Here is a 20,126-nt window from a genome sequence, read left to right as displayed (position 1 = left end):
GGGGTAACAGGTGTTCTTTTATTGGTTATGCATTGTGTGTTGTCATTGGCAGAAATAGGTGTTTCACATTGGAGTTTCATTTATTGTTTGCTATTGGTGGAAATTAGCGAATAGGGAATTGAGCGACAACTGCAGTGTAGTGCTGTTTACCAACTGCTTGGTATCGGCTAGGGTGCATCAGACTGTGTACTCTCTGCCACTGTGGTCTATCGCATGTCTGTTGCTTTGCGAGAGCTGTCCTCCTGCAAGGCTTTCACTGCTGGTAGTCAAGATGCTGGGGGTCAGTACCAGTCTTCTCTATTCATGACGTCAGGACACTTGGCTATTCCTACAGCCCCCCTGATCATCATCTTCAAGCTAAACAGTTTCATCAGTATGGGCGAGACTGGGCGTTCAATAAGCACAAGATTATCTGAACATGGAGATGTATCCATCTCAAACAAGGCAAGAAATCAGCAGTGGCAGAGCACCAGGAACAGTGCAGGATGAAGACTGAATTTTGAGAGGTCCACATACTGGCAAAACAGCCGCTTAGCTTGAGGGGGAAGATCAGAGACTATACAAATAGCCAAGCAATCTGACAACACAAATAGAGAAGACGGGTACTGACTCCCAGCGTCTTGGCTGCCAGCAGTGACAGCCTTACTGAACAGGCCAAGCAACAGGCACGCGGTAAGCCACAGCAGTGGAGGGTACGCCGAATGTGACGCACTCTAGCCAATACTAGGCAGTTAGTAAATAGCCCTATGCTGCAGTTGCCGCACAATTCCCTATTTGCCAATTTCCACTAATGACAAGCAATAAAGGAAATTCCAATGGAAAACACCTATTTCTGCCAATGACAACATGTAATGCAAAGACCAACAACAGAACACCCACTACCCTTTCTCATCACCCTCATATCCAATGACAGCACTCCCCCATAGTGTAAGTAGTTAAACTAGTGCCCGTTCAGCAGTTAGTAATATACCCAGAGGAAAGCGGCTTGCAATAGTTGTTGAAACGTCGGAATTTTATAGCTGACAATGCGGTCAAAAACCCAGAAGAATCTTATTGACAGTGTACGGTTAATATTTGCCTGATATGAACCATGGCTTGTCAAACACTGGCTCACAGATTTATATACACTGATGACATTTACCTATTGGCCCAAAAGACCAATCTCTCTCTCAGGCGAACTACCTACACGAAGAACTGGATAATTATTTCTAGAGGTAGAAACTCAAACCAAACATACAGAAGATAAAAGTGGTAGCATTTCAACTGAGCATCAAATACACAAACTACTGTCTGCAGATGATAATCAAATCCAATATATTACACTGTAACAGCATTCAAAATGTATATGGAAGTCACTGTGTGTAACTCCATCACCTACTGAAAGTACCTTGATGATCACTTGACCATTTTTACATTATTTTTGATTTTTTATATTTGATTAACCAATAATTGAGAAGTTCAAAACAGTTTTATAAAGCATTTTTACCTTGCACCAGTACAAAATGGTTGTCATTTTTATTGGTGAATTTTCAATTTGGAGACATTAGCATTAAGCCGAATATGTCTGCACTGTGTTAACTTACAACACTGCAACTAACATGATTGTTTTTAGGAAAGTCTCCTCGACAACACAGTTTATTACCCAAAATACCCTAAATACCCTAAATTCAGAAATAATCAAACTGACCACCAAAGTTTGGTACTGACAATTTAGAAAATAGACTTTTTAGACCCAAAAATAATTACCAAAGAGTGCTTTATCAGAGTGCATTTTTCTTCCTCTAGTTACTTATCATAAACTATGTAGTGAAAGAACACTGACAAATGTTTCCTTACTTTTTTTATATATTTTTGAAATTTGAAAAATCTTATTTTTTGTAAAGTTTGGGGCTAGTTATCTCGGGTGGGACTGAATATAAAAATTCGGTTTTTGCACATTTTATACACCCATACGATAGTAAAGTACTGTAAAAATCACAACACTGATATTTGACTGTAAACAAAAATATGAATTTTTGAAAATGAGGCAATAATTCACATTATACTACAACTGATGTTACGGTTGTTGCCTATTGCGATAGTTAATTGTTTCAGTGTAATAAATTTAGTTGTAATTTATATTTAGTTAACACTATTACCCTATATTAAGTTAGTGCTGTTTATTATAGTAAAATATTAAACAATAGGAACTTTTGTTTTAGTTCTATGTTGAAAAAATTGCCCACATTTACATCTAAGTTTATTCTCAATTACATAGCACATTATTACATGTTCAAAATGATAAACATAAAATTAAAAAATGTGGAATTTCTCTACTGTTGAGAAGGCTGCAGTCAGGTCTGTACGGAGCCCAGTAGTCAGTAACAATTCAGTACATGAACTGTTTACCCCCACTACATTTACTGTGCATGGCATTGTAGTTTTAAGTCTGCTCAGAATCCTCAGAATGGATGTACATACATAACTGAACGTGTAGGATATTAAATGAGCTTTTGTCATGAGTATTTTTTATTAATACAATTTTAAAATTTAACAATAAATAATTTGGAAAGACTAGCTGGAATACAATAAAATAGATGAACAGTGCTCTATTGGACACATAGCAAGTGAAGTACATCATAAGAGATTTTACGTTCAGTTTCAAAAAATTCAAAAAATGTTAATGAACTTGTTTAAATTACAACTTAGTTCTTTGTATCATCAGTTTGTGAGTATCATGGAAAAAAATTATTCTGAAGTACAATCACTATTTTTGGAAAAAAGTGCTCTGAGCCATTCAAACAGTTATTAAAGGCTTGAGGCAAATAAAACTTGAATATTTGCCCTTGTTAAGTGTGAGTAAAACAGCTTTCTGAGTGAAACTTAATGCGATTCCTGGGAATTCTCTGGGCTCAAATTTTACTGAAAAATATTTATCATGAATCCAGAACCAGAATCATGTAACCTTGTTAATGACATTTATATTCCTAAAGGGGAAGCTATTAGCAAATTGGATTTTGCTTGTTCTAATTTAAAGGTACCCCCTGCTTTGAAAATAAGAAGAAAACTGAGTAGTGGAAAAAAGAAAGGCAGCTATTGAAAGCAAGGTGCAATGAATTTAAGACAAAATTAGAAAAATTGTCAGAATTGTGCTTTAATAATGCAGATATCAACAGCATTTACAAAAAAGAAGAAAACCTACCTCCAAAGTCATCCCACACTGAATATTTGAGTTTATCAAGAAACTAAAAAGTAAGTGTTCAGTGACACAAAGACGAAAAAGTTAAAATTTTATGTTTGCTCCCTACTTCATGGTCAAGAGAAAAAATACACTTGCGTCCAAAATTAAATCAACAACTGCTTTTCCCCTTTACTGTGTCTCATTCACAATATAATCATACAAACTGTCAACAAATGTCTGTACAATCATGTTCCGCATGGAATATGGCATTCCGGGCAACAGACAACCACGCCAACGATGACATAATGGCACCTATCAAACGGTCTGGTGCTTGTTGGTTAGTCTGATGTCTACAATCACTGTACACAGTCACCAGACAGTGCAGCATGGTGCATGAAGATGTCTATCAAACAGGCAGGCCTAGGAAGAAAGAAGCAGGACAGTCAGCCACAAATTGATGTTGCCCACTGACTTAATGTGAATCATTCTGTTTCTTGGATGTGACGACTGCTTGTAGAGGCCAAGGCTGTATCCCAAATACCACAGCAGGGCCAACCACTTGTGACTTCTGAAAGAGGACCATTATTTGGCTTAGACAAGGCAGTGCCTCCTTAGTATTGAATGGCTACTGGCATCTGGCCTCGCAGCATTCACTGAACGCAGTGTATCGTGACAAACAGTGTACAAAGGTTTTGGCAGAGTGGCTTTTATTGTCACAGACCTGCTGTATGTGTATCTCCGACGCATCTTCACAGAAGGAAATGTTTAGAGTGGAGTCTTCAACAGGGCTTCTGGGTGGTCGAACAGTGGGCTAACATTCCTTTCACAGACGAGTACTGATTTCACCCAGGGTGGTCGAACAGTGGGCTAACATTCCTTTCACAGACGAGTACTGATTTCACCCAGACTGATTCTCAACGGATTCTCATCTGCAGGGAACGTGGAACACAGTTTCAGAATCCGAACACTGTGGAAAGAAACCAATATCGAGGAGGATACCTAATGGGGCAGGCAGTGATTATGTTGAGCACTCTAAACACCTTTTAATGAAATTGTACAGATGGACCAGCAAATTTTAGCTGCTGTCAGGTATAGTGATAAGATCTTGGGACCACATCTGTGGCTGTTCCGAGGTACTCTGCTGGTCTCAGACTTCGTATTTATAGACAATGTTCCACATCACCAAGCACAGATGGTTGATGTTTCTAAGGAGACGGAAGATACTGCACGGATGGTGTGGCCTGTTCGCTCTTCTGATTTGAATCAAATGGAACACGTCTGGGCTGCACTTGGGACATGAGTTGCAACCACCAGCCACACTCCAAGACTTGCGAACAGCTCTGCAGGTAGAATGAGCATAAGTGCCTCAACATGAGACTGATGACATCATTCAAAGCATGCACCGTCTTTGCCAGAACTGTATTGCTGCCATAGGTGGTTAGGTGGTCGCACCCATACTGAGCACATGAACCCATTGTTGGAATGTGCATGCAAATCCACTATGTTGGAAAAGAACATTTTTGTCTACAATTAGGGCGCATGATGCAGTTGTTTATGTGATGTATTTTTTTACATTGTTCCTACTTTACTATCGCCGGTTTATATTGTTTTGAGGCAAACTAAACCCACTTTGCAAAAATTTCCATTTGTTGCTTTAATTTTGGACATCAGTGCAGTTCACGAGTTAAAAGTTTCTGAGCGTTTAGTTAGACTAATCTGAAATTAGTGAAGGAGAGAGGCATTCTAACAGTTTTATGAAAGAAGAAAGGAGGAGGTATAAATGAAGGAACAACTGTAAAGATCCAGCAGTTTGTTGAAAACAATGAAAACAGTAGAATCCATTTGCATTGCACATAATATGCTTCTACCTACTCATCACAGGAGGCATCAAGCTCTTGCTCAGTGATACACTGGAAAACAGAAGATTCAACCGCACCCCCCCCTGCCCCAAACACACATAACATAATCCAGCAATATTATACAATATGACTGAAAATACCATAAGTTTGTCACCCACTGCTGTCAATCTTGAGGCTGCCTGAAAATTGGAGTGGCTGTCTTCATCCCACCAAAGCTTACTGGAGCATACTTCCTTGTAGCACCTGGGATAAACTAAACTGCATTTGATGTGGGACAGGAAGATCTGCAGTTAATCTCCACAGATACGGACAGTGAGACTTCCAAGCTGTGATTGCAGTGAGGTGGGGCATACTGTGTCTTTCTTCATTTCACCGAGTTCTTAGATGCGCATTGGTTCCGAAAAAATTGGGTGGATGGAGAACCTGGACACTACACTTTATTTTTTGTGGTTTAATTGCTTGTTTAAATCAAGTAGGTTAGAGACTTTAAAAAGAGAAATAGATAAATTGGAGTTTGATTTCTGGGCATTGGTGAAAGATGCGGAAGGAGGAAGAAAGGGCTTCTCATCAGGTCAGTACAGTACAGGGTTATCAATACAAAATCAAACAGGTGTAATACAGGAGCTGGGCTAGCAAAGAGTAAGGAAATAGGAATACAGGTAAGATATCATGAATAATGGACACCAAAGACTGCAGTACCAACATCAGCTTTGATCCGTGACATCATCAAGATGGTGATAACTGCAACCATGGCATCACACATTACTCACTCAAACAGAAACAAACAACATGAGAAATATTTAATTGCAGAAATAACACTAAACTAAAATGACAATTGCGAGAATTAAGGTGTACTGGGAAAAGACAAACTAAGCACACACCAATCGTAACAACAAATACATACCACAACAAATACTAATACAAAAACCGACCACACAAAAACCTCAGCAATCAATGAAACCACAATAACAGAAACCTGAAAAAAAGCTATCAAAAATTTCACTTAACCTATAATGCTCAAACAAAGCCAACAACATGAGCAAACGACAACCAACAGAACTAGCTATTATCAAAACAAACAGAGCAAAATGACATTCCATGATACTCATCACTATAAACTGCTAAATATGAGCTTCAAGTTCTGATCAAGAAACACCATAAATACCCACATCTCAAACTTGCGTAAACATACTGCACTCCTTTAAAAAAAAAAAACACTCAAAGTCAACTGAGAAATAAATCTAGGCTGGCAACCCCCCCCCCCCACACACACACACACACACACACACACACACAGAGATAACCATTACAGAAAACCCATTCCCACCTTACTCCATCCCCATTTCAACACCACTCACCAACCAACTAAAGCCCTTTTCCAACACAATATCCATTTAAAATGTAAAAAAACAATAATAATGCCAACATCATTCATAACTTTGCAGAGGGGGTTTTCCAAACAAAACAAACAAAATTTTCAACCTAACAATAACTCAAACTACGTTAACGGACTTCCCTCCCTTCTTCCCATAAATTTAACCAACGAACATGTATCCTTTTCCGAAAGCATCAAAAAAGACAATAGCTGTCAGGTAATCTCTTCCTTCAATAGTACTTATCACCAGGAGACCATACAGGAGAAGAAGAGTGCCTCATCCCATTCCCTGTAATGGATTCCACCCCTACTTCATATAGCTTTAGTACAAGTTCTCCCCCTGCATAACCTTTGCACTCTACACTATGGTTCAATATTAAATGTCAATAACCCCTAGTACCTGAATGAAGAAAAAGAATCTGAAACAATGATGGAACCATCTGCAATGTAACTCTCCAATTAATCTCACCAAAACCAATTTTGCACGCCCATCCATCATCTTTAAAACCACATCAGAAAATACACACACACACACACACACACACACACACACAACTGTCCACCCAACACCTTGCCTTCCCAAATGTAGACTCAAATTTCCACAACTACCCCAGGCACTCCCAAACACCACCTTATACTTATAAAATTGAAACAAACCTCACGAGAAAAAGAAAACCACCCTAAGACAGTTGTATCACTAACATCCATCCCATGGTAACAAAACCAAGTTGACAAGCACTAGCATCAATAATAGGTTAACAAAACAACATACTGTATGAGCAACACAGAATTTTCAAACCAGGAACTCCCGCTCAACCTCCAAATATCATCATGACAACATGGCAATACTCGGCCCTGGTTCGAGAAGCAACTACTTTGATTCATTTCATAAATTTCCCACACTGCTGACACCTCACACACACACACACACACACACACACACACCACCACCACCACCACCACCACCACCACCACCACCACCACGCTGTATAATGGAGAAATTTAATTGTAACAGCCATATAATTGTCCATCATAGCAATAACAAACAAGCAGTAAATTTAGGCACATGGTCCATTCCTAGTACCAAATGGGGAAAAAATTTGAAACCATTAACAACATGCACTAACAATCTCAAAACTGAAAACAAATCAGCAACAACTAATAACACTAAAATAATTTGCTGATAAGCCAATAAAGTCAAACTAATGAAGGATAGGAACCCAGAAATTTGTTGCAAAACCATTGTTTTGATTATTCTTGGATATCCATATTTTAGCTATAAATAGCCATCTCCAGTCCTACAATACAAAGAAATTACAGAATTAGAATCAGTTTACAGAAGAAATAAATAAAAAAAGACCATGTTATACAACAGCAATGATCCAATCTAGTCAACAGACCATCCAAGAAAATCACACCAGCTATATGTTATCAAATGACTTTACTGGTGTATAGGTAGAATGAAACTGAAGTGGTAGCTTACAACTACGGCAACCTCAGTTTGCATCATGTATAAAGAATGCCCCCTGCATTACAAAAATAACTAACCTCCTTTCATTCCAATATAATAGTTTAAGCCTTTTTTAATAAATAAAGTCAGGAAGTATATTTGACTATCACCTTAAAATAAATCAAGAAAGACTGATTTACAATGTGTGTGTTCATATAACAGTGGCGAAGTGATCCACTTAATGTTATGCATAAGATTATTCCCATGTACTGACAGCTGTCCTATACAGAATTATTACATCACATTAGACTTCTTTTTAAGATCACCTTGATAAAATTTAGGTTTCACATCAATATGAAACTCATCCAAGCTAAAATCTAGCATAGTTGCTCATATCATAATAATTAAGTGAGAAATTAAATATTTAATATAAAAGAAATACAAAAAGTTCATACATATTGTTTTTATGAAGATTTGTTAACATTGTAGTAAAATACTGAATATCAACATGACTTGTTTAATTTAACCACACAGCTTTAATAAAAACACACAGATGTCCTCTATTGATATAAATTTCTTATGTAACGTATGGTGTAGATCCAAGTGTGATACTTGCAAAGAACAACATAATGAATCATCATATCTAAACTGTAAGACTAATAGCCGAATGGTGTTTTACTCATTTGATGGTAAAACTGATATAACGTTGGATATACCAACTTAATGGAAGATAAGACAGTCCACTGACAAAAAGTTACATTTTCACATAGTAGTGTTATGTAAGGTCAAAATTGCCATATTAGTTTCCTTCTGGGTCCTCCCTCAAAGCAGGAGATCAACAAAGTGTTCCCAAAACCTGCTTCGCTTCATCAATTCTTGCTCATTGAGCAAGTGAACACAAGATGATGACAGATGCCAGTGTAACTCTCTCCTCCAAAAGGTCACGAATCTGCCATTCTCAAGTTGGATCTCTGAACTATATCCCAGCTATACAAAGATACACTCTCACCAAACCTGATCTCAAATCTTCAACCTGTCTGTACCTCCTAATAGAAATCACAATCTGGAAATTCCATCCTGGACACACCTGATTCGCACTGCACTTTTATCAACATAATTAGACAAAACATATCCAAAGTTGTTTGTAGTTGAAAAGGACACTTTTACATTCTAATTCTCAAAAACTGAGGCTATTTTTGTGCTAAAGCTCCCACACTACAGCAAGCAAATGTATTTGTTATTTTTATCCTCCAATTTATTGTTACCTACAGGTTCTACTTACATTCTATCTTCAGCTGCCCAAAACTGATCATGTATGAGTGACTTGTATCTGTCTGAGTGTGTGTATGTTGTTTATTTTCAATGAAGGCCTTGTTGGTCAAAAGCTCACTTTCAGACAGTGTTTGTTGTTGTGGTGCCTATTGCGACACTGTAAATTGGCATTTCTTGATGTATTTTGGAGTGACAGGCAAAATACTTGCCGGCTTTCTTTTTATTTTATAAAGGCTTAAACTACTACATTGGAATGAAAGGGCTTAGTTATTTTTGTAATGCAGAACTTATACTACATTACACAAACGGTGACTGCTGTAGTAGTTGTAAACAACCACCTCAGTTTCCTTCTCCCTACACATCAGTAAAGTCATATGGTGCGAGTTTGTTGAAAGGTAAATCACTCAAATGGTGAGTTGACTACAATGTATGACTGCTATTGTATAACAAGGTCTCTCACTTTTTTTTTAAGTAAATCAATTCTGAGCCTGTAACTTCCTTGTATTTTAGTACTGAAAACAGCTTTTATAGCTGAAATCTGGATATGCAAAAATAATAAGAAACCAGTGGGATTGTGACATTGTTGTGTTCCTGTCCTTCCTTAAATTGATTTACAGACACTGTACAATGACTGGTTTACTAAAACCACCCTAAAATTTATTTATAGTTGCCATGCACAATGGTATCAAAATCTATCAAAACCAGACTCCAAAACACGTAGTAACACAAAGTGCTATGTTCAGTGCTGCACTAACTTATCTCTCACAGAATTTAGAAACACAAATGTACAACATTAGAGTGCACCACCGCTTACTCCAACACATCATCTCTGCACATGATCTATTTGAATGACTCCGCACTCCAATGACATCACACAACACAACACAGTTACACTGATCAGCCAGAACATTATGACCACCTATGTAATAGACAACATGCCCACCTCTGGCATGGATAACAGCTGCGACACTTTGGGGCATGGAAGCAGTGAGGCCTTCATAGATCGCCGGAGGGAACTGGCACCACAACTGCACACACAATTCATCTAATTCCAGTAAACTCCAGGGAGGGGGCAATGAGCTCTGATGCCACGTTCAATCACATACCAGATGTGTTCAGATCTGGCAAGTTACAGGGCCAGCACATCAAAAGGAACTTGCCACTGTGTTTCCAGAAGCACACTATCATACTCTTGGCCTTATGACATGGCTCATGATTTTGTTGCAAAATGGGAAAAATGATTGTCGTGAAGGGGTGTATGTGGTCTCAGTGTACAATGCTCCCTTGCTGTCATGGTGCCTTGCATGAGCTCCACTGGGCCTATGGATGTCCACGTGAATGTTCCCCCAGAGCATAATGGATCTGCCGCCAGCTTGTCCCCATCCTGCAGTACAGTTATCAAGAAGCTGTTCTCTTGGAAGACGAAGGACTCAATTCCTCCCATCTGTATGACGGAGGTACTGGGCTTCAAGACTCTGCAACACTACCACTGGGCCAACGTCCGTGCTGACAGTCACTTGCCCATTTCAGTTGTACTTGCTGATGTGGTGTTAACACTGGTACATGCACGGGCCATCAGCTGCAGAGGCCCATCAATAGGAGTGTTTGGTGCATCCTGTGTTGTACTCTGCCCAGCATTAAAGTCTGGTGATGTTTTGCCATAGTTCCCCACCTGTCCTGTTGTACCAGTCTGCCCAGCCAATGAAGTTTGACATCTGTAATGAGGGATGGTCACCCAACCCAGTGACATGTGGATATGGTTTCAACCTGGTTTTGCCACATATTGAAGACAGTCACCACAGCACTCATCGAACACCCGAAAAATTGTGCAAGTTTCTGAAATGCTCTTGCTGAGGTATCACAATATGCCTTTGGTCACACTCAGATCATACACCTTCCCCATTCTACAAGTGAACAACACACACACTGATACTACATGCATCTTGCATGTGTCTGACTAGCAGTCATTCCTTGCCAGCTGATGCTGCTACCACTTGGACAGGTCTATATTGATAGGAGGTAGGTGGTCACAACATTACGACTGACCGTGTATGTCATGGGTCCAAGACAAAGTGTGGTACCAAAAACTTTGGTTGGTCCAAGCAGCACAGTGAACACATTACAGAAGTCAGAAAGACATGACACCAACACTCACCATAGTAGTACATATTTATATGCCAACTAGCAGTGAAGAGATTGCAGAATGTACAATGAGATAAAAGACATTATTCTGATAGTTAGGGATGATGAAAATTTTAATTGTGATGGGGGAATGGAATTCTATAGTAGAAAAAAGAAAAAAAACAGTAGAACATGAACTACAGAAACGAAGTGACAGTGGAAGCTGTCTAGTACAATTTTGCGTGAAGTATAATTTAACCGTTGCTAACAGCTGATTTAGGAATTGCGAAAAATAGTTTTATACATGGAGATCTGGAGATGCTAAAAGATTTCCGATAGGTTATATAATGGTAAGAGATACTATGAATACAGATTTTAAATTGGTCTCTGAGCATTATTTACTGGTGATGAACTGTAGGTTAATACTGAAGAAATCACAGAAAGGTAATAAATTAAGGAAATGGTACGGGATAAGTTGAGAGAAGCACATGTTGTTGAGTGCCTCAAAGGCAGCATATCACAGAACAAATGACAGTGTGCTGAATGTAGATTTCTAAAATCCAAAATATGCTGAATACTGGGAATGCAACAGAGAGGAAAGAGCACTGATGATGATGGGAGATGGCACAGTCATTACTACTTATTTTGTATCAAGAGATTTTGTGCTTCTTAATTTTACTGTTTGCCTTGTTTGCACGTCACATTGTGTAATACGCATGAGCTATTCTCCGACAGCTGGTCAACTTCTCACGGTTGAGGTTCACAGTCTCATGGACTTTTTAAAGGAAATCATATCATTTGTTGATGGCGAATATGATGTCATATTAAATGAAAGTTATCTCACAAGAGAAATCAAATATCTGTAACTGAAAAATAATTTATGATTTATTGTAACGGGACATAAAGAGAGCCTACGCTCTGCACGAATAAAGAAGTAAACAAAAATTTTTACTATGAAGATCATTTCAATACAGAAAAAATTAAGCTGCTTGAAAGAAACAAACAATTTAGATGTTATTTGGAACTTTGAAAGGACCAGCCTACTGTCATTGCCAGTATTTTAATGCTGCTACTATAATCCGATGTTTTGTAGTACAGATTCTCTCATTACCTTACGTGCACCATCCAGTGTAGAGCTAAGTGGTGTGATGTTATGCTGACATTCCGTTCAGTCTGAACATACTATTATTTGGCAGTGATGTTCCATATCATGACATTCAGCTGATATCCATTATGAACTGCAAACGCCCTCCACTAGGAAAACGGATGCGAAACTGCATAGTAGCCACCTCTCTGCAGATGCAAGATTTTTAGGGCATCACACCTTTAACACAAACGAGCACTACGGCATATCTCAGTGCAGGAAGATATGCCGTGGACACAGCAGTAGTCAACTGAGACAAGACAGTTACCCACATAAACAGGGGTTTATAACTGCTGCAATAGTGCTGCTGGCAAAAATTTGCTCCAAGCACCCTTTTCCGATTCTCAGTTATTGGATTTACTCTAAGATCCTTGTATCCTCAACACAAGAAAATTTTTGAATCACAGCAGTCACGTACATAAGTGCTATGACATAGTAGTGTAATTCTGGGAATTTTTGTTATGAAAGAAATATTACATTTACTCCGAAGGTTAATCTTGACTTAAGACTACAACATTTAAAAAATGGCAATTTCAATTTGTGACTAATTAAAATAAAATTATCAATGTACAAGCATGCCTAACATTACTGTTAAGTATTGTAATTAATTTTAGTTACTTTTTGGAATCAATCATGCATCAAGACTGTGTGGTTGCAAGATGTTCAAACAAATGTTGAAGTCCTGAATTGCCTATACGGACAAAAAGTTCGTTCAATATTCAGTAAAGAATCAAACATTCCCTCACAAAGGCACTCAAAAGCCCAGTGCATCATTTCCCATGCCAGAAGCGGTTTTCAAAATGCTGCCATGTGTCAGATACAGCAAAAATATTTTATCCACAAGAGTCAAGAACAAAAAGAAAAGCTCAAACGTTTCGGATAAATGTAAAATCGCCTTACAAAAGGAGAAACTGTACAAATAATTTTGATCCTCCACTTAACAGAAAGAAGATCATAAAGACTCAACATACAGGTTATTTTAAAAAGTATTCTATATTTTGAGAGGTGGTAGTATGGAAGAAAACAAGAAAAAGTCCAGAAAACATGGGCTCTAAAATGCATACCTGTAGAGCCATGAGCACTTATTCATCTTTACTACTATGAAACACTGCTCTGCTATTGCACGCACTTTGCTATTACCAACAACCTACAGACAGCCATATACAAATGAGCAGATTCTGTTACTGAGACACTACGCAAGGAGTCAACACATGCTTCCCTTTGCCAGGCCAGAACAGATCATCACGTCTGCCAATACCGGAGTGGAATATTAGGCTTCCACTTTGCGGCACGAGTGTAGATAAAACTGTAATGTAAAAGTATTTCAGAAACTTATCAAAACATGAACTGGTTCCAGTTGAGCTAACATAGGCACTACATTTTCCGAGAACTGTGAATATGGTTTACAGTAACACCAAGAACAGACTTTACTGTATGCTGTATCTGTGAACAATAACAGAACTGTTTTCTCATTTGTTTATTGCACTGTGCAAGTTGTTCATAATAGGAAAGAGCTTTCAGTACAAGATATGTGTTTCACAGTAATGAAGATAAACAAGTGTTCATACCTCCTAAGGCCTGCATTTTAATAGCCCTTGCGTACTGGGCATTTTTCTCTTACTTTGGCTAATGCTATCACTTCTCAAAACATGGAATACTTTTTCGACATTATGTATAGGATTTGAGGATCTAGAGAAGTGTATTAAAAATGTGAAATGGAAGAAATTGCTGAAAACCCTATAAAGAAATGGAGATAAAGTGCAGACACAAATTATTTACAATATCAACAAAACCTATGTAAGGGTAAAAAAAGTTTATAATCAAGGATTCACTTTCACATTATGTATAAAAAGAAACAATGACAGATGTGAAAGATAGGTCCAGAAGAATAAGTGCTACACAGGGGGAACACACAGCTTTACTAACATTCAGAGACATACAAATCTTCTGCTGACAATACAGAAGCCAAATGTGGGACACAAGGTAATAACATACAGGGAATGTTTCTAAAGCTCCTGTATGTAGTGGCAGATGGCATTACTGAAACTCCATACTATATCAGTTTAACACTTCACACTATTCAGATGATGCTGACTATTGATAACTACAGAAAGGTGCTCCATGTGGTAATCAGAGCACGCAGATGCCAAGCAACATTCTACCTTTAGTACACGGATATAGCACACAATGCTGAAAGGTGACAAAAACATGCCACGGGGTGGGTTGAAAAACGCAAAATAGTACTTACACCTTTTCTCCAAAGCTCTCTTGGATTTTATCATGACGAGTGCCACAACATATACCCCACTGTGGTTATAAGCACATCTCTGATTTTTATTAGTATTGTAGAAGTTGACAGCCCCATAACACTGTCCTGGGTCTAGAATGCTCACCGACTGCTTACTTTCACAGTAGCCTTAACTGTGGGTGAGCCACCTATCACCAGATCACAGAGGAGAATGTGATATAATAAGAGAGTTTGTACCTATGCTTTACGAAAATCTTTTAAATCTTGAATGAAATACTGACAATGTAAGGAAGAAAACTAGTCTTTCTCTTATGACTTGTCAGTATCCCAGGTGCAGCTCAAAATGCACACAGAATGTCCTGTCAAATGGACTAATCCATGCAGAAACCTATTCCTAACTGACCTTGCTCTTCTTGTGTCAGGTCAGAAAAATCAAAAACAGGTACAAGCATCTTAAGTCCTCATTAGCACGCAGATAGAACACAGTTAATTACCTCAAAAGGTGTGTGTGTGAGCGTGCACGCGCGCGCCTGCAATCACGCACGAATCCAGGAAGGTAACTGCACTGCTCTCATGCTGATGGTGAGCAGAGTCTCAAGATTTTTTAGAAAATAAGTGTAATGTTGCAGCTATATGTGCTTACCACATGTAACTAAAAATGTAGAAACCTTTTAATTCATCAGACACAGTGTTCCATTCTTTGGTCTTCAACAGTCAGGTTTGTCACAATAGGTAGCATAGAGTTCAATATATCTTCATCATAATATCAGCATCATTACTCAAATATTCATTATAAAACAAATCTTTTAAAAAAGGTAAAACTAAAAAACTGATACTCATGAGTCTATGCCCTGTATGGTTCCATCAACAGTCAACATCTTCCTCGACAAGTGTTCTGTGTAGTTTAAGCAACACTGTCCAATGCTTGGTCATAAAAGCCTTGAATGGCCCATTCCCAAACTATCATCCTAGTGGCAGAGTGGAAAACTGTATGTACAGACGATTGAAAGAAGAAAGAAACACCAGCAAGGATAAAATTTGCTGATCTAAGACTTAACTGAAATACTAAATGGACCTTATAATTGTCATTAAAAATCACTGAGTTAAGCACACCATATGCTGCAGTTACTTAATGTCTATAGTATTTGCATATGTTAGATGTTCCGACCACTGCAACAAACTCACATACGTTGAATAATTGGCAAGCACCGTCATTCTTAGAGAGCCTTTCCTGCACATGTCGCCAATGTTCTGCATTCTACGACAGGAATAACCTGTATTTGCAGAGTTAATGCAAAACCATCTACCTAGCTTGAGGCACAACTCCATTTGTAGTAAGTAACCCATACCTCATATCTCAGACGAGGAAAGCTTTGTGCCACATTTAACACTATACTGAAATGTTTAAGGCTCACATCATATTCTCAATGTGGACAGTGTTGGTTTAGCAGAGTTATGTTTTGCTATGATACTCAGGAACTACTGGAGCTATATAGTTCATCCATTATATTATCTTGAATAGAAGGAAAGTCCTGCCATATTCAACAATTTGTTGCTTGGTTTCTGGCTGAAACATAACATTCGGTCCAATTATGAACATTTTTATCACGGGTCAGAAAATAGTTCAGAAGCTAAGTGCCTAATAATTCTTTACATGACACTTATTTTTAAACTTTTTAACTCATTATGTTCCTAACCTGATAATCAGATTTACAGGACTTAGTTAAACAAAGGGATGAAAAACTAAGTTCAATGAACAGAAGAAAATTTTAAACGTAGTGACTGCCCTTGCAGTTTTCGTAGTTTATGTATGATACACACTCATAATAAATATTAAAATGCTCCCCACTGGATTGTCTGTTACCTTAAACAGGATTTCTGAATTTACCTTTCAGTTTTAGTTTATGATGAAAGGTGCTTTAATAATGGGAAAATGCATTAAATATGGCACAAATGTAAAACATTAGGTTGCGCTATAAGTCAATCTGATACCATAATCCCCCCCTCCCCTCCAGCCCATATTCGTTCGTTTCACTAGCTCACAGCAAAACTGTCATAGTGGAATTGTAAAGAGTTCATGGATATTGTTAAACATTAACTAAACAAGCAAATATCACATTCTGGCAAGAAAGATTCCCTTTAATCCACCAAACTATCACCTTTCAATCTAACCTGGACATCAGGATATATTACAGATTGTTTTGTCACCATAACCCAGATTTTAGTGGGGGGCCCATGTCAAAGCCTGTTAGAACAATTCACAAATAATTTGTAAAAATCGTTACATGAGGCACTGTCATTACTGGCAAATTTATGCATTCCAATATGATGAACACAAATTCGCCCAGCAAATAAATGTGAATTCAACATCTTATCTCTGAGCCGCAATCTGCTATTGGATATAGTGCATAAGATACCATATTGCTATGGTTGCCTAGCCCCTCTGTTATCTAACATATGTATCTGTAACCACCAATTCTAAAATTGTCCACACATTTCTCAAATCTACCACACTGTAGAAGTAACAAGCCTACCACTCAGGAACCATTATTAATCTCTGCTTTATCTTAAATATTCTATTTAACATGTTCATCAAACAAGTTTCAGTGCTATAAGAAGCTTTCCAAACCAACTTTAAAATGTTACAATTCATTTATTTGAAACGAGAGCCTAGGACAGGTGTACATTAAGACAACATTTCACTCTCAGTTTAATATGAGTCCAGCTGTCACGACTCCATCCACAACGAAATATCTCGTTACTGCAAGAGTGTACGTATTCCTACAGAAATTCAGTCTCCATCATTACTAACTGAAACTAATACTATATAAATCACATCACTTGGGCAGTTTATTTCCTACTCATATATATATACTCAATTTGAAACATTATTTTCATTGGTGTACATTGCTTAGGCGGACGCCATGATAATTAAAAACCAATTTGTATCATTCACATTTAAAACTGATGGAACCACGATCCTGGAGACCCGAAAACCATACTCCTTCCTACTAATAACTACGGGGAAAAAATTTGCAATAGGCCTAGCTGTAGAGGTGTTATTGTGACAACTTTGGATGTGATAAGCACAACTTCTTGATGATACCTCCCTTGTAACTTTAAACATAAAAACTGCGAAAACAGTTAATTACAATAAGGTCGAAAAATCATTCCTCACATTAATTCACATAAGCTAAGCAATTACGAGTTTCCCCCGGCTTTCTCTCTCAGACTTCATATATTTGGATAATTTATGTAATTAGGAAGGAATTCCATAAAGCTGTAAAGAAAAGTGCCACTGTTCAAATGATGAAGGCCTTCTAGTCGACCAGTCGGTGAAGGTTATTTACACTGAATTAGATCAAGGCTGACTTGCTACACAACAAAGCTTCACTCTTACGCTTTAAATTACAGCACCTTATAACAAAGACATCTCTTTTTTTAACTGCTTTCACTATGCACACAAGTGAAACATTAACACAAGCGAACATACACAAATGTGATTTAACGAGATTAAATAGGCCATGGAAACTAGGTCAGTATTTAAGCAACAGACAACAGAGCGCGACATACCTTTGCAAGCCGATATTAAAAAGTATCCACATTCCGTTATATCACTAAAAGCTAAATGCACTACTGGCCTAGTATGTCCACTGCAAGTCAAAGGAGTCTGTCTCAAATTAGCCATTTTCTCAAAATCGTTTATACACACTACCCTCGTGTTTCGTCCGTGGCATACGTAGTCGTTTTCGGATGAGACTGCTGCTCTAATCGAAAGTGCAATAACGTAATCGACTTCTATATCGATTAAACGCATGCTCGCTATTATCGATATTACGTGAGGAAATATTTAACACTGCGTTTACATGCGATACGTCTTCTGAAACACGAAATCCGAATTTAGAAAACCGTTCATCGCTGTCGTGTTTATATGTTAAGGTCTGAAGCGCATTAGCTAGCCGAGTTAAATATGGAGCCCGGAAAACAGCTATTCAAGTTTCTGATTTAGTCAGCGCAATCGCCCAATCTCTTCAATTAAATGAGATGTAAGCAGCTTTAGTCTTATATTTCTACCAATCCTGCACTATACAAAAAGCCACTCCGTCCATACTAATCCAAAATTTTTAAAACCAAAAAACATGACAGCGCAAGCGTGTTTCAAAACAGGATGCGTTTACATTGGAGCGAAAGACGAATTGGAAAGCCGGCAACTAGCAGCGGATTTGCAAATTCGGTCTTGAAGCATTTACATGATCAGCCAGAAGTCGTATTATGGAATAGGATAACGAAATCCGATTTTGGGAGCTCCATGTAAACGGGGTGTATGGAATTTTCCAGAAGTACTGAAAACTTGGGATCTGCACCCCACCCCACAGAAATACCTCTCTGTCATATAACAAAGTGACATAAAATACTGGATCAATGAAACCACTGTTTTTATATGGCCACAAGCTTCTATATCACAGAGTAACTCTTGAACAGAGATAATTTTTATTTATAAGAACAATCTGTAAATAGCCAGCTTGTAGCCGCACAGATACTTTGTACTTTTTTGTAATATGTGTTCTATGTTTGTTCTGTTGACACTTTCCACATCAAAACATTTATCGCAGATACGATTTATGGAACACATAACTAACTAACTTTCTTTAAATTATAAAGTGAAAAATTTGGAAATTAGTGGGGGTCAATAAAATGACAATGAAAGATAATAAAAATTAATTTGAGTTCTCATCACAGAAAAAACATATAACCAGAAATCTACCTGTGACTAACCATTATCATCTCATAATGTTCTGTTGCACTAAGGTTAATTCACCACAGTTAGTAATTACAGTCACTAAAACATTACCGGTACTGCTAATATTTGTGGCCGCAGCGACAGTTTATACTCCTTAGTTTCACCATTACTACATTTAGCAATTACTAAAATAGATGCAGAACACAGTAATATTATACTGACAGTACGATATATTTTTCATCATAATAGTAATAAATGTCCCTCAGAACACATAACTAATATACATAACAATAGGGTGTAGAATAATAACCGCTACTGGTCACTACAGAAGGTGATTGTATTTAACAAATAAATGGTTTTGGTCTTGTGCCTGTCTTCAGGTGGTTTACATTCAATTACAATTTTCTGTACTCAATTTGAGAGATCACTGTTTAAATAAAAATCAAATAACGTGATAATAACTAAATAGACACAACTGAACAATTCGAAGTGATGAGATGTGTTGAAAAATATTATAGCACTTACATATAGCTGCAGTATCCTTATCTTTTCTACATTGTATGTATCACATTTTTTTAAATAAATATATTTCAGTTTTTTACACTGTAAGTGTAATTAGTCACCATAATAGTTAGTGGTACTTCCATATTATGCCTTTGATAATGTAGTGGCACATTACAAGTTGTGATTCCACAATTATGTAACAATTTCATTTTTATAATGTGTAATATCTGTCTTGCTTTTGTGTGTGAAATA

General features: G+C 37.7%; 1 protein-coding gene across 1 annotated transcript in view; it reads right to left on the bottom strand.

The window, feature by feature from the left end:
• LOC126334763 (serine-threonine kinase receptor-associated protein) overlaps positions 1 to 19,042 on the bottom strand; it is a 70,471-nt gene extending 51,429 nt beyond the window's left edge. The window contains exon 1 of the mRNA XM_049997341.1: positions 18,203 to 19,042. Coding sequence (XP_049853298.1) covers positions 18,203 to 18,446 — 244 coding nt within the window. The 5' untranslated portion in view covers positions 18,447 to 19,042. The remainder of the gene's footprint in view (positions 1 to 18,202) is intronic.
• Positions 19,043 to 20,126: the final 1,084 nt, after the last annotated feature.

The sequence above is a fragment of the Schistocerca gregaria genome, chromosome 2, assembly GCF_023897955.1.
Source record: "Schistocerca gregaria isolate iqSchGreg1 chromosome 2, iqSchGreg1.2, whole genome shotgun sequence".
In the NCBI taxonomy this organism is placed as follows: Eukaryota; Metazoa; Arthropoda; class Insecta; order Orthoptera; family Acrididae; genus Schistocerca; species Schistocerca gregaria.
This window is presented reverse-complemented; position numbering and strand designations above follow the sequence as displayed.